Source organism: Hypanus sabinus, chromosome 12, assembly GCF_030144855.1.
Source record: "Hypanus sabinus isolate sHypSab1 chromosome 12, sHypSab1.hap1, whole genome shotgun sequence".
NCBI classification, from domain to species: Eukaryota; Metazoa; Chordata; class Chondrichthyes; order Myliobatiformes; family Dasyatidae; genus Hypanus; species Hypanus sabinus.
Window position 1 is genome coordinate 46,578,686 of NC_082717.1, and position 16,715 is coordinate 46,595,400.

The 16,715-nt window shown below is 38.1% G+C and overlaps 1 protein-coding gene across 2 annotated transcripts in view; it reads right to left on the reverse strand.

Annotated features, from left to right (window-relative positions):
* Positions 1-16,715, reverse strand: part of rps6kc1 (ribosomal protein S6 kinase polypeptide 1) — a 146,770-nt gene that overhangs the window by 26,795 nt on the left and 103,260 nt on the right. For both annotated transcript variants that reach the window (XR_009515105.1, XM_059985857.1), the window contains exons 10-13: positions 15,165-15,212; positions 8,034-8,166; positions 3,722-5,449; positions 3,343-3,432 (exon numbers count right to left, since the gene is read on the reverse strand). Coding sequence is in view for 1 of the 2 variants with exons in the window: in XM_059985857.1 (XP_059841840.1) it covers positions 3,343-3,432; positions 3,722-5,449; positions 8,034-8,166; positions 15,165-15,212 (1,999 nt within the window). In the remaining variant the exon portion in view is untranslated. The remainder of the gene's footprint in view (positions 1-3,342; positions 3,433-3,721; positions 5,450-8,033; positions 8,167-15,164; positions 15,213-16,715) is intronic.

A 16,715-nucleotide genomic window follows, 5' to 3' on the forward strand; every position in this document is an offset into this window, starting at 1 on the left:
TGTGTGAGGGTTGGGGGGAGAGAGTGCGGGGAGGGGGTCGGAGTGGGGGTTGGAGAGAGGGGGCATGGTGGGAGGGGCAGGGAGTGGGAGCGGAGAGGTGGGGGCAGAGAGGGGGCGAGAGCGATGTGGAGAGTGAGGTTGAGAGAGAGGGGGAGAGAGATGGAGAACAAACTCGGTGGATAGAAACTAATGTAAAGTAGTTGAATAGATGCATGAGCGTTAAAGTTGACAAATGGAGGATAACATGGAAAGATATGAAGTCGCTCATTTTACAAGGAAAGGAACTAGAATTATTTAAATAGAGAGAAGCTACAGAGGGATTGGGAGGGTTGTGTTCCTTACATATGAAACACAAAGCTAGCACACAAGTGCAGTAGGTTATAGGGAAGGCCAATGAAATGTTGGCTCCTAGTTCAAAAGGACTGGAGTCTTACTGCAACTATATATATGGCACAGTGAGACAATATCTGGAAAACTGCAAATAATTTTGTCCCCCTATTTAAAGATTAATATTCCTCTGGAGGCATATGGTTCACTACGATATTCTCAGCCTTGTAGGGCTTGTCCTCAGGCAAAAGTCAAACACTCCGAGACTCAATTCAATAGAGTTTAGAAAATTAAGAGATGAAAGACATGAGATTCTTAATGTTTGAGAGAATGCTTCTTCACTTGGTTCAGTCTAAGCCCAGAGAGAACAGTCTCAGAATAAGGGAAACCTACTTATGGACTGAAATTAGGAACAATTTCTTCCCTCGAAGGATTGTCATTACTGCAGACACGATGAGACCTTGTACAAATTTAAGGATAGATTGCTAATTAGTCACTGAATCAAGGATTATGAGTAAAGATTGGGAAAGTATTTGAGAAATGTCAGATCAGCCATAATCCTACGGAATACAGGAGCATGGTCCAGAAGCTGAATGGCCTACTCCTGTCCCTACTTCTATGGACTAAATAAAGGCTGTTCGAATTACCTTAGATTCAATCCATTTCCTGCTACTCAGTCTTCCTACTGAGGGACACAATCTGAGCATTTGTAAGAAAACAACAGTACTAAATACAACAATCAAGAATAGCCGGGGGCAATGTGAGCAGATAGGATAAAAATGAATGGGAATGGAAAAAAACAAAGAATAATACTGAAAGTGTAACTGATGTCTTACTGATAATACAGTCTCAAAAATGTTACTGTATATGTGAATTTACTTTCTATACACCAGGAAAACAGACTAAATTAAGGTCAATCTGGTCAGAGAACCCATTCTTACTCTAATTTTTAGACTATACACCTAACAATTCATGGAGCAGTGATGAGAAGTAGTGTCATGTTTACAGGTTTTATTTGGTTTAGTACTTGATTCATAGAATCCAATAAAAGGATAAACAAATTAAATTACTTTGAAGAGCAGTAAATTATTCCAACAATGGGAGAAAAATGCTGCTACAAATACTAAATTCAATTCTGAAAACAGTTATTCTAAACCATGGAGTGCTGAAGAAAAACATTAGGTAAATTAAAGCATATTCTTTTCTACCCCAATACCATAAAGAAAAATTAAAAAACACAATCCACAGATGCTGGAAATCTGGCAAACAACTGGAAGGAGTCAGCAGTTCAGACACCATTTTTGCAGAGAGAAATAAAAATAAATGAATGTTTCATGCATGCAAATTGTTAGGTATTGGTCAGTCCATAACGTCTGAATTCCAGAATATTACCAGTACTTTCCAATTCTGTACCATAAAATAGCGCTTTTTAATTCCTGAAGCATGGTATAAAAACTACACAAAATTAAAGAATGATACTGCAACTCTTCCTAATAATCTGTTGATATCAGAATTTATGGTATAATTCATCTCAAAACTTATTTCCTCCGAAGAAGGTGATATATACATTAGCTCAATTATTTTGTTAACACTCAGTATTACAACTAAAAGGAAGTTTATCATTGTTATTGTATGATAAGTAATTCAAGAAATGGTTAATAGAGAACATATGGTACAAATGTAGAATTGAATCTGATTGCATGCTAATGAACAAAAGTTCAAAGTTCAAAGTAAATTTAAGCAGCAGCATTGAGAGTTTAAACATTTTAGATAAAATTGGCTGATTAATAAACCGCTTGATCACAAAATGTCTTCATGCTTTATTGGGAGGCAAAATCTCCTTTTCAAAAAATTAATTTGCTTGTTGTATGCCAGTCGCATATCAATATTAAAGATAAATGCAAAGATATGCATAAAACACTAAATATATCGAATAAAATCAGAAAATAAGATGGGGAAAATGGCACATTTTCTGCCAGAAAGCCAGCTAATAAATTTCCCTGTACTCTCTCAGGAACCTGAGCCTTGCTATGCACCTTGATAGACTTCCACTGGGGTTTAGTTTCATTTTCTCCCAACAGATTTGAGCTCAGCCACTTAGTATAAGTATTCCACACACCTTTAGGTTTTCTTTCAACCTAATTTGATTTCAGATTCTTCATGAAATTTCCAAACAGCTTCTCATGGGCTAAACCATCTCACCTTGAATGCTTCCCCTCCTGGTTTAGCTCAGCTAGCAGCAAGCCACACAGCATGAAAAGCTCGGCTTGTACTGGCTTTCTCCCAGCTATGTTATCACGGCCAAATCAAAGAACCATCAACTTTACAGCATTAACATCGAGCTCCTGGATCCACCTCTTCCCACCCAACTTGAAATGCTTTTGATAAACCTCTAACAACTGGCACTTACACTAATTAACCAACATAGATCTAAAAACAGTTGAAATTAAAAAAAAACTATGGATATATAGTGATGGAAAGGCAGATTCTTGTTGTAACACAACTGGCTGGCTTAGAAGCAGACATGATTGGGTTACCATTCCTAATTTGCAGCCTTCCTTTATTATGCACTTCAACTGCCTTTGGTTACTACTTTCTATTGTTTGGTTTTTATATTCTCAAGAAGAGTCCCTGCCGCAGGCTTTCTGAAAGCCAATGTACACCATATTCCTCTTTTCATTTCCTCTTCCAAGTGATTTAAGTATTTACTGTTCAAGCAGATATATTTAACTAACTTCTAATTAAAGTTACCCCTCTTTAAGTTTTAAAACTTTCTTTTCAGGGAAACATGGAGTAAATAAAGATTTTTTAAACATGAGATTTCCATTCAATATAAATTTACATAAGTAAATGCTTTTTAGAAAATTATAAATTCAACCCATGTCACACTTTTTAATTACAAAAAAATGCTTTGCATACCAAATAGACTGCACATATAAAGAAAGGTATGTGGCTTGCATAATACACAGAAGGCAAGGAGAACAGCGTACTTTATATGCAACTAAGTGTTCTAACCTGGGGCGCAGTACATTTTCTCTATGGCACTGCTGTCATAGGAATCGTCAACCTCACTCCATCTGCTAAAATATGTTAGTTGAATGTGTCCTAAAAACAAAATGACATGAGAAATCAAAACAATTTTTTCCTACATTTTCTGTAGAAGTGAACTGTAATTATTCTTTTGTAGCTTAAAAACAGTATCATTAAGAATAATGGCATCATTAAGCACTAGAAGCTATTACTGTGGGTGAATTCACTGCACTGGAACTGAAGCTTCAGACAGGAAATGAAGATACTAATTATAGGATAAAACGCCTACTCATTTAATTGGAGGCAAGTAAGCAACAGAAAAAGATATCGGAGAAAAAAAAATGCATTTGCAAAAGTTCCTGACCTTTGCCATCCAGCAAGATGTTGTTTGGGTTCAAATCGCGGCATATGATTCCTTCTCGATGAAGTGCATCAAGAGCAACGACTATCTCTGCTGCCCAATGCTGAATACAACTCTCTGGAATACGAGCATTGGAAGCTCGCACAAATCTTTCTTCTAGATCTTTAAACATATGTGAAACTAAGTTGTCCTCATTTGTCCTTATTGCAATAAGTTTCTCTGCTACTGGTGTATCACTTGTACTCTCTGAGTGTGAGACGCTGTCCTGTGTTCCTTGGTCACAGATCCCTATGTGTTCTCCAAATGCTTGCTCTTCAACTGTAAATACTCCTTTCATTGTTTGGGCAAGTTCTTTGTTATTGGAGGGACCTTCATCTGAAATAGCATTATAATTGCTGTTTAGATCATGTAGTTGAGGATCAGGGCTCAGATTTTGATTGCTCTGGGTCATGTTTAAGGTGTCATAAGATGCAATGTTCAAAAATGATGATTGGGTGAGAGGGAGTAAGGAATTATATTCTATTTCTTTCCCAATGAACATGCTGTTATCAAGCTGCTCTTCTTGATCTTTTGCTTTTCTGTTCTCAGGAAGCTGCACTTGATGCCTTGAGACCTTGTCTATCTTTCCATCACTAGAGGCTTCTTCATCTAGTAAAATAAGTTCCAGTGTTCCTTGAGAATTCATGCAATGATCAATATTATAATTAATCTGTAAAACATCAGGTTTTTCATATAGCCTGTTCTCAGAATTATCACCATTGGTCACACTGCATCTATCAGATAGAGACACTCCAACTGCCTCCCCGTCCTGTGAAACACCAGGTAAATTCACTAATAGGTCAGGCCTACCCTCGTCACAGCTGCTTGTATCCCCACCTGCTGCATCCTGGAAGGAGATAACTGGTACAGAATCACTGGAGGATCCTCTGCTGTAATTATCCAGGGCTAAAAATGCAGTGGAATCTAGTTTAATGTTACTAGCATCAAAATTACTCTTGTTATCCTTTTCAGGTACCAGATTAGAATTTTGTTCTGAGTCACTTTTCTCAGCTTGGATTTTTTCTCCTACATCAAGACTTAGCAATTCATTTGTACTGTCCTTGCTATCAATTCTGAAGAATTCCATTGGACTATTTTTAGACAGATTTAGTGATTCAGAGGCCTCTGTAGGACTAAAGGTTTCTATGTTAATATCGTCAGTGAAAAATCGAAGTTCCTGAATTGTGGTAGGGGAACAAAGACTGTCATTACTAAGAAGAGAATGTGATCTTGTGGCCATTCCTATGTCTGCAGAACATCGACGTACATCCTCGGACACCTCTGAAAAGGTTTCAGGGGGCAGGTTGTCGGGTTCTGTCTTCTCTTGCTCATATTCATGGCACAATGTAAGATAGCTACTCGTGCATTCTTCGTCATCTGCTTCAGAATCTGATGACGCTGACCCTGACAGTTCGTGTGAATCGCCCTGAGCATCTTCATCTGGAGCACTGCTGTCATCCTGTGAACTTGAAGTCAGATTACTATTCACAGGTTGGTCCTGAAGTACATTTCCAAGGTCACTTGACCCAGAGCTGATGCTGCTGCCCAACCCTTCGGTACTCAGTTGTTCCACAGTAAAATCATCTTGTACAGCAGGTGCCTTGAAGCTATGCTTGCCTGGATCCGGTGCCCTAAAGCTTTCTTCAGACATTTTCTGGAGGAATTTGCAAACATACGACCACAATTTACCCCCTAAGTAAACAAAAAAAAAACAATTAACTATAATTTTAAAAATGAAGACTTTTAGACTATTCATTTACACATCACATTTTTTGATCAACTATCTTTGAATTGGAACTTTACTTTATTATTTATACAATTAAACAAACATGGTATGTCCAGAAATTTTTACAATATCATCTGGAGAAAAACAAGTAACTGGACAGAAAACTAATTTCATGGAATAACTTCCAGGCAAAATCACATTACTGGAAAGAGCATGCTGGGAAATCATAAAGCCATTTAGGCAGTAGAACATTGTGCTGAAGCAGTGGGTGGGAGAGCTTTTTTTGCAGCTGCAGTCTGATGAACTTTCTCAACAAACTGTGGAATAAGCATCCAATATCCATGGCTATATCTTCACATTAAAGAAAATAATCTGTATATTTCAAAAATATCATTTTAAATATCCCTTTAACAATAGCCCAGAAAACCGGCATTAAACACTTTCAGAAATGCTGCATCTTGCCTCCACTACCATCTACTGAAGGAGCCTTGCTCTCAGAAATATTCTTAAGAATCATAGGTTCACACAAATCATCATCGATTACGTATGTAATGTAAGTGCAAGCAATGTTCTTACTTTAATCCTGTTAATGTACCTAAAATATTTTGTTATGGAAAGCCTATTATTATCTGCTTCACTAAGGCACTAAAATTATACTGAGCATCTGCACAAATAACAGCAGCCCACATGAGCATCTAGGCCATTATCATGTTCAATTGATCGTGTTTACTGTGCCAGATTGGAATGCAGGTATAAGCTGGCAGCCTTTACTTAATACTCCTCTAAGTGCTTGAATTGTAATGATTTAATTGCTACTTTAAACCCAAGTGCACATCACAGCTTCCAGCATATCAAACAGTGCCTTTATAATAAGGTTTTACTAAAACTAAAGATGTCATTCCAAATGTCCAGGTCCTCGAGCAAAGTGCTTATAATATTAGGTAGCTTTATCAGAGGAGACATTATGATTTGCTATTTTGTTTTAAATTGTATTTATTCCTTTAAAGCTTTTCTGCCTCTCCATGATTCTCATTGGAAACCAACAAATCAGCCCATCCTGGGATGAGTGCACCATCAACAAGGTTCCATATCCAACAACAGCCGAAGACGGAGAGGTGGTTCGTGTTGGAAAATTAACAACACAAACACACAGTCCAGTGATAAAACTTAATCTTACATACAGTAGGGAATATCCATGATCAATAGTACTTACTGGAACTATTAATATTTGGTACTTATTAATATTTATCATATTAAAGTTACCAATTTAATATCAAAGTAATCCAACCCAACAGAATCAAAAATCCCAGTAGATAATGCTAACACATTTAACTTGGAAATATTTAGTGCTGCACCAGCAAATGATCAGAAGGAAATTCCATGTATAGATGTGGGATCCATCTTTCCTGTGATAAGCAGAAAACTTATAAACTAACATTGTCAAATTATCAGATGAATTAGGTAAACATCATTACGATGTTTCTCACTAACAGTAAAGTTCCTACGAAACTTAATACTGCTGAAGCATTTATATGTTGCTTGTGGACTGTTTTTATTGAAAAAAATAAACAGAACAAAAAAATGGCCATCTGGTCTCTCCTGCATTTTATTAGCCAAGCCTCAAATGCTGAACAAGCAGCATTTCTATATTATATGTCTCAGTACAAGATGCTGAGATTACTGGCCCAGTAATTGGGCAATTCACAACACAGGGCTGCCCTGGAGAAAGTTTTTTAAGAATTGATTTGTTTCCATTGATCCATGTGGTACTGATACAGCAGCTGAAAGCTCTGTAGGCAGATGCCATCAGGAATCATGCTGGTAATGTATTCCTCAATGCACTTATGCCTTTCAAAATATACTAACCTGGATATTGTAACTTCAATTAATCAAATACCTTTATCACTTTGACGACAGATCTGTTTCTTCATTCTCAGAAGGGAGGTGTTGTCAGCTGGACCAGCATTTATTACCTCTGCTAAGTGCCCTAAAATAACACTGCCAGAAACCTGCACCCAGAAATAAGAGATTGTCCTTTTTCTGTTACTACATACAGCACCAGCATCTAATTGGGTGACAGCCAAAATAAGGATCCATGGAAGTTTCATTATATATCATGTCCAAAGGTGGATATCCAAGTTGACACCACCTTTTCGCAGAAAGGTTTAATCCTTGTTTACTGTGGGTGAATATCACTGGACATGTCAAACAAGGGGTCTTCAACCTGAGATATTAACTCAGCTTTTCTTTCCACAGACACTGCCCGACCTGCTGAGTGTTTCCAATGTTTACTGCTTTTGTTTCAAATTTCCAGCACCTGAGCATAGAAATCACCATGTTGTTTAAAGAAAGCAGCCAATATCGGCTGGCAGATGTAGAAAATAGCTGCTATGCACCAAATATCATCGATCATGACTACTGTCTAGTCAAATCATGACTGGAAGCATCTGGGCTTATTCTTCAACGGTTGACCTGTCAATGATTGGTAGCATGATCTACGTTATTGAACGATAAAGGTAAAATATTAAGGGAACTAAGATCAATACCCACCTTCGGCATGTTGCAGCAAAAGGAAGATGGAGTCATCAGACACTATTTGCTTCTTCAGTTGCACCATGTTAGGCACACAGTGGGGAATGATGGTTTTTTTGTTCCTGCAGCACTCGCTGCTTTTCCTTAGACTCTGACAGAGAAGAGAAAGGTCAGTCATTCCTTCTGTTGCTTTAGAACATGCTGTGCTCTGCACTTATCCACCAGACAAATCTATTTGTGCTACCCTGTGCTTTTGGAAAACCAGTTAGTCCTCCTCATCTTCTCTTCAGTCCCTTAAGCTCCCCAAGGCCTAACTGATGGCATTTGGCTACTCTCCAAAGCACAAAGGATGCACTGAGCTGCCATTAAAATCAATTACATGGGTCAATATTTTTATGTGCCTCTCTCAACTAAGTCATCAGAATAATACTTTATTTTCCTCAGAACATATGCCAACAGTAAATTATACTAAAAACTACAAGCTAATCAAAGGTTTATGTACTTTTTTTGGGCTGTGCACAGATGACCAATCCTTATCCATATAAATTTCATTAATACACTGAAGCATTGAAAAACAGGATTCTTCAATTTGGACTATTTCACAGGTTAGATATTTGGCCACGAACTGGGCTGCCAAACATTGTTAAAAGAACATGAGTAATAGCAGTAGCCCATTCACTGCCTTGTGACAAAGTCCATCCCCAGCCTCTGAAGTGGGAAGATGGGTTAGGCAGGTGATGAACTGGCATCTTGTTCCAAGATTTGCCAAGATGGCACAGGTGAACAGGTAAGCACAGGCTGCTTAGAAAATTTTTAAATATACAGCACATATGGATTATGGGATTGCCTGGAGTCAGTGCACTGGGCCATGTTCAATGACTCATTAGAGGATCTGAGTGACCACACCAAGGCTGTTGCTGACTCTATTAAAACAGTGTGGATGAGTGTGCCCACAAATTATTCAGAGTCTTTCCTAACCAGAAGCTCTGGATAAACCATGAGATCTGCAATCTGCTGAGGGCCGGTTCAGTGGCATTCAGATCCAGCAACTAAGACAGATACAAGAGCTCTGGTACAATCTCCAGAAAGTAACCTCACATGCAAAGTGGCAATTCCAGACCAATCTTGAGTCACTGGGGGATGCTTGACAGATGTGGCAGAGCTTGAATGCTATTACCTCTTACAAGGTGAAACCAAGCAATGTAGGTGTCAATAAGGCCGCTTGCAGATTAGCTCAATGCCTTCATGCTCACATTAACCATCAAAACATGGAGGAAACCAGAACTCTCACAATCCCCAATGACCCTGTGGTATAATTCTCTGAGGCTGATGTAACACTATCTTTCAGGAGGAGGAACCCATGGAAAGCATCCAGCCTATACAAGGTACCTGGCTGAGTATTAAAGACCTGTGCTGATCAACTGGCTGTAGTATTCACTGGCATCTTTAACCTCCTGCTTCGGCAGGTACCAGCCTGCCTCAAGCAGGCCTCAATTGTACTGGTACACAAGAAGAATGTGGTAAGCTGCTTCAATGACCATCATCCAGTAGCATTTACGTCCACTGTGATGAAGTGCTTTGAGAGGTTGTTGATGAAACATATCAACTCCTAACTGAGAAATAACTTGGATCTACTCCAATTTGCCTACTGGCACACAGACGTCACTTAATTGGCTTTTCACTTAACCCTGGAACATTTGGACAGCAAAGATGCATACATCAGGAGGTTTTTTTTTCTGACTACAGCTTGGCAATCAAACTCATCAATAAGCTTCAAACCTAGGCCTCAATACCCCAGTCAGTTCAGATTGGTAACATCTCCTTCATAATCTCCCTCAGCACAGGTGCACCACAAGGATGTGCACTTAGACTCTGCTCTCGTTCTTTATACTTATGACTGTGAGGCATGCTTAAGTTTGCCAGAGACACCACAGTCGTTGGCTGAATCAAAGGTAGAGTCAAATCAGTATATAGAAGGGAGACTGAAAAATCTGGTTGAGTGATGTCACAACAACAGCAACCTTTCATTCAATATCAGCAAGTTAAAGCAGCTTATTATTGACTTCAGGGGGAGGAAACTGGAGGTGCATAAGCCAGCCCTCATGGGGTGGGGAGGGGAGGAATCAGAGATGGAGTGGATTAGCAACTTCAAATTCCTCTGTGATATCATTTCAGAGGGCACGTCCTGGCTCTAGCACGCATGCCATTATGAAGAAAGCATGGTAGCACCTCTGCTTCTACAGAAGTCTCCAAAGATTTGGAATGCCATCAAAAACTTTGACAAACTTCTATAAATATGTGGTGGAGAGTATATTGACTGGTTGCATCATGGCCTGCTATGGAAACACCAATGCCCTTGAACGGAAAATCCTGTACAGCCAATCTATCACAGGTAAAGCCCTCCACCACTGAGCACATCTACACAAAGAACTATCTCTGGAAGGGAGCATCCATCATCAAGCACTTCCACCACCCAGACTGAGCTCACTTCCTACTGCTACCATCAGGCAGGAAGTATAGGAGCCTCAGGATCTACAGCACCAGATTCAGGAACAGTTATTGATCCTCAATCATCAGGCTCTTGAACCAGAGAAGATAACTTCATGCTCTATCACTGAAACTGCTCTTACAACCTATGAACTAACTTTCAAGGGCTCTTCATTTCTAAGGTAAGGACGTGTTCGGCACAGCTTTGTGGGCCAAAGGGCCTGTATTGTGCTGCAGGTTTTCTATGTTTCATCTTATGTTCTTGATATTTATTGCTTATTTATTCATTATTATTATTATTTTCTCTTTCTATTTGCACAGTTTGTTGCCCTTTGTACATTGGTTGTTTGTCCTGTAGGATGCAGTTTTCATTGACTCTATTGTGTTTCTTGATCTACTATGCATGCCCGCAAGAAAATGAACCTCAGGGTTGTATATGGTGACATTTATGTACTTTGATAATAAATTTACTTTGAACTTTGAACTGGGAAGTGAAGGTACAGGAGGGCCAGAAACTCAAGAGTAAAGGACACAATTGGCTGGGTGGATATCAGAAAAGTGCCTTAATGTGGGGTTAGAAGTCATAGCTCCATCATTTGGTTATGTATTCAACTGCTTTGGCACTGGCTGCTTCAGAGAATTACAGGGTGACTTTTGGCCCTTTATTTCTACATCCATGGGTACGTGGGTTGCTTCAACAGTTCTATTTTCCTAGTCCTCTTGGGGGAATACAGTCAAGATGTTAGAGAGTTAACACAGTAGATATTGTCATTGCTGCAGCCCATTAGCCAAACTTAAGCAGATACTGTTTCCTGGTTGGGAATGAACTTAATAAGCATTTTGAAACTACACATAGTCACGAACGTAGACAGCATCTCATCACAATCCTGATAAGTCTTGTAAATAGTAGAAAGATTTGGGGAAAACAGCACAAAAATTACGTGCCACAGGATATCCAACTTCGAGCCTCCTGTTTGCAGTTATTTTAATCAATAACTTTGTGGATGATCCAACATTTGTTGCTGGGGAACTGGTTTTGATAGCACTAAATGCCAAGAGGAGCTGATTTTCACTCTGCTCCCACTGATCTGTCTTTCGCCCATGGGTGCTATGTATGATAGCTCCAACATGAATGCTGTTCGTGTGTTGCTTCATGGAAACTTGTATCATCTCATTATCTGAGGATTTGCAAATGAAATTGAACATTATGCAATTTCAAAAACATCCCCACTTCTGCTCCTGAAAGTTGAAAAGTGATTGATGAAACAGATGACATAGGCCTACAAACATCTTAAGGAAACGTTGCAGTGATATCCTGAGGTGACATGTTTAACCTTTAGGTATCTTCCTCTGAGCTCAGTACGACTCTTGCCATTGGAAATTATTTCCCTCAATTCCCATTTTTCCTTGTAACTGTGAATTAATACTAGAACTTGTCTGCCATTTTAAAGGGAGAACAAATATTTAGTTTTCCTTAATAAAATCAAAGAAAAAAAACAGGGGTCCTGATGAAGGGTCTGGCCTCAAAACGTCGACTGTTTACTCTTTTCCATTAATGCTGCCTGACCTGCTGAGTTCCTCCACCATTTTGTGTATATTACTTTGATTTCCAGCATCTGAAGATTTTCTCTTGGTTATCAAAGAAAAAATACCTCTAACTTAAAATAGTTTCAATCAAAGTCTTGGATATATAACCCAGGATCTGCAAGGATATCTGCAAAATACAATTGAATAAGCTTTCTCATTCTATATTGTGCTAGGTATCAGAGGATCCTGTGCACACACTCTGCAGCAAAGTCCAATTAACTATTTTGTCTGCTAACAGATAGATGATCTCAATGAAGGCATCAAAAGAAGCACAACAAATGGTAGCCATGTCAAATCTTATAATCCTAAACTAGGGATTGTTGATGGCAAATAATTGAGTTTATTGACACTCAGATATCAAGAATATGTAACTGAGTCAAAATTCCAGCCACCTATTAATCAATGGTCAGGCTTCCCTGTTTTTTTTTGATTGAATTGTGATGGAAATTTCAATGGAAATGGTTTCATTAGCTTCTGACTCTCCCACTATAAGCAAGATTTTTGGACTTTACATTACAGGAGCACACAATATGTTTGTTTATTTAGACCAGTGCTGTTATTATCTATTCAAATATCTGAATTACTTCAAGTTCCGTGCGATTTCTGTTCAAAATTTAAAAGAATTTTTATTTTGGCCAGCCAAGGCAACCAGCCAAGTTGATTGCATATCATGCCACAGTCTTTTTTTCACGCCCTACTCTCACCAGATGAGCTCTCTAGTAAAAGCCAGGGAACATGCCAAGGCTATGCAGTGCCCTATCTCCAGAAAATCTGCAGCTGGTGTAACTCCCAACATGGCAGCTCTGCTGATTGTAATGCAGTGCAAGTAAAATCAAATCAACATCTTTGGGAAATGCAAACCACGGGATACCGGGGGTAAATGCAACAAAATCTGTATGCACAGGGACAAAGGTAACCAAGAGCAGAGAAAAGCAGTTCCAAAGCATGCTGGAAAGCCACAACAATTGCAAATACTTAATTAATTAAATCCCAAAACAATGAACTATTTTGACTAAGATGCTACAATATTCTTGTTAAAATTGATCTATTATAACAGAAGCAAATTATTTTATTTAGGTTTTGCTGCCAAATTGGAAGTTTATTCCAAAATTAAATCAATATCTGTATGTTACCAAGATCAAGAATGGACAGAGGAAGATGATTTTTCTTTCAGCTTTACCCGTTGCAGTTCAGGTTGAAAAGTTTGCTGCAGAAACACACAAATTCAAAAGAATACTCCCTACCTCATATGTATATTTCTACTGTTCAAAACAGCCATCCATATAGCATCTTAGTGTGAGATTGCCCAGTTAATGTCAATTAGTGATGAATTATGGGGAGATTTGTGCTGCTGGGAATGAGTTGAGTCTGTCCAGGCTAATTTCACTTAGGATAACAGCTGTTAAGAAGAGAGACAGAGACAAAGCTTCTATCCCATCTGCCGAGCTGTATTTAGACATGTTCTACAGGTGAAAGAATAATACTTTAACCAGGCCTCACGTTTATCTTCCTCCACACAAAAATGAAGCACATTTCAATTATCTGAGGTTTTATACCAATTCCCTGTCTAATAAGCAAGAGAAACATTAAATGTTTAATATTTAAATTTTTTTATTCTAAACTTCCAATGTTTAGTATACAAATTCTTCTCAACTTTCACAGCAAAACATATCAAAATGGAATTTATGACTTTACAAGTATATAAGTTATACAAAACTAAGACTTAAAGGTTATATAGGATCTTACACAACCAGCAGCTGTTCAAAAGTGTATTATAGGTAATGAACTATCTTTGAAGTACTGCATTTCACTGTTATAATTCCTAGAAGTATGGGATCCAATATGCACCGAGCAAGGTCCACAGACATAACCTTGTAATGTGTTCCAGTGACCTTAGATGGAAAGTAAATATTGGACAGTTCTCTGGGACAACTCCCATGCTCTTCAGAGTAATGCTGTGAGATTGTTATGACCATCTGAGGTGATAAGCTAGACTTTAATAGACAATTTCTGTAATGAAATTCAACCTGGATTATGTACTTAAATTCATAGGATCAGGAGTAGGCCATTTTATGTCTCAATTATATTCCACCATTTAATAAAATTTTCGGTTGATCAATTACTCAAATTCACCTTTGCCCCTTATTCCTTAGTACAGTTGGCTAACAGAAAATTATCATTCTCAGATTTAATAAATTATCTAGCATCAATTACAGTTTTCATAATTCTCCCATACTTTTCCAGTAGCAGCTCTTCTATATTTCATTTCCAAAATTAGTCAGTCTAGATTTCAGAGACAATGGCCATGATTACCAACTATTTCCCATCTGCACCTCCTCTCTATATCCAACACTCCCCAACCAGAAGAGTTTTTCCAAACCAAGCTGTTTTTGTTCTTTCTATCTTCTGCATTATCCCTCTGATCCTGAGAAGTTCAGATCAAATCACTTCTTGATTGTCCAAATTACCAAGAACGCAACTCAATATTTTGTAATCTCTCCTCACAGTTTATCTTTTGCAGTGCAGATATTCTGACAAGTCTATCCTGCACAATTTTTCAGGGCCAATATATTCTTCCTAAAGAACAGTGTTCAGAATTGCTCACAGAACTTCATGTATAGTCTAACCATTACTTTGTATAGCTGCAGCATTATGCCCATTCCAGGCCAGCATTCCATTAGCCTCTTTATTATTTGGAGTGGGACTTGACATAAATCAAACAGCAAGACCATCTATGGGATTGTCCATCTGTTCTCATCTGGGCTATTAAGGGAACAAGTGACTATAGGATGGCAAAGTTGCAAACATTCTGGCTTCAACATTGGATGTCATTGGGCAAAGAGGCTGTCATTAACCAACAGCTTAAGCAAGCGCTGGTGCAATTCCTCACATGCTTTCATCATTACGGCAGGATAATTAAGCCTCGACTTGTTTTTGGGAAAAGATGGTAGTGAAGTGAAGGTTAAGATCTTGAAGAAGGATTTATTGAGAATGCACAGAGAATTAAGTAACACCCACAGTTTTGGAATTCAGCCACAAAGATGCAATGAATTAAAACATTTGAAAGTTGCTTACTTTTAAAATGAAGGTTTCTTGTGTTCTGGAATCCAACACGAGCAAAACCTTCAAAAACAGATACACATCAGTCAAAAATAATGTTTCCATCAACACTGAATAGAGAGTCCATGCACACATACTTACCCCAATGTCAAATCTCGGCTTGAAAGTTGCATTTAAATTAATTCCATTAGAATAAAGCAAAATTGCTACTGAAATCATGTAAAACCTATGATTTTACATGATTCTGTAGGGATGGGGAGGACTAGACAAATGTTTACCATTTCCTCACCCATCTCCTCATTTAACTTATATTTACAGTGTGCTGACACAAAGAAAGCACATCTGTGATTTTTTTTTGCTTTAAATTGGCTATCGGCAGATAGTTTTCCCAAACAGGTGTTTTATAAATGACTGTAAATCAGCCCCTGGAAACACCACCTCCAAGGCAGGCGAAACCAACGATAATATAATTAGAGCCAGATACATCAGGCAAGTGGATAGTCTCCATCTGTTCAATGTCATATTTAATCACTTTTACTTCTTTAAATCTACAGCAACTGAGCTTTCATAAACTTACTTACTAAAACATGAATATTTGTGCTGCCAAGTCCTGTGGTAGCAGAGTTATAACAGCATGGAATACAGCTGGGTTGTATCTAACCCAACTGGTGGTCTATGATGCAAACAGAAATGCAATATTTTGCATTTTAATTATTTATCATCTACAGTAAATGCTTTCTACAGGGGGTGACAAATGTCTTTAGAAAACCTGTTAACATTTTACCAGTACTTGATTTCCTTCCTTCATTTTGGCATGATGCAAAAATGTTTTTCTCTGTCTAATAAGATCTGGTATTCTCAATTGCGATATTTTGCATATTATCCTAAAGAGCATAAATACGTAAATCCAAAATTTTAATCTTGGCTTCCCAAGCTTGAGGAATGTGTGTTAATAATGGAAAGGGGTGTAAGTGGAAAGTGGTGATTTTAAAAAATATGAATGTTATTATTTTAAAGTTGCTTCAGTTATTTTAGAATAACTGGAAGAGAGAAGGAATAAAGGGATAAGTTTCTTGCACATACATCAATGTGGGATGCTATCTCAGCAGTTGTGCATTTTAATTGCCTTCACTACTTTCTTTACAATAGCATAAGAATTTACTGGGAAAGTTCTAAATATCTCATTTGGTTTCATGAGGGGTGACTGTCCTCTGTCAGACTAAGAGTAGGTTTGCAAAGTTTGTGCACACACACACTTAATGTTTCTGTTTGAGGAGGACTGGATAAGTTGATGCTCTGCACCCAAAAGATATTCAATGGGACTGGGCAGTCCTGGTAGTAAGTAGGTCCCAGGACCTACTTTTAAATATTTTTGATCATTGGTTAGCTGTTGATGGTACTTAAAGTATGTACTAATCAGAAAGTTCTAAAAACTAGCATTGATAGTGAAAAAAGTTATAATCAAAAGCACATGAAACACTAACAAGTAACTAAAAAATATTACAAAGAGGTTCTAAGAAGTAAGTGGAGAATTGAACAACTCTGTCAGGACCACTCAGACCCCCA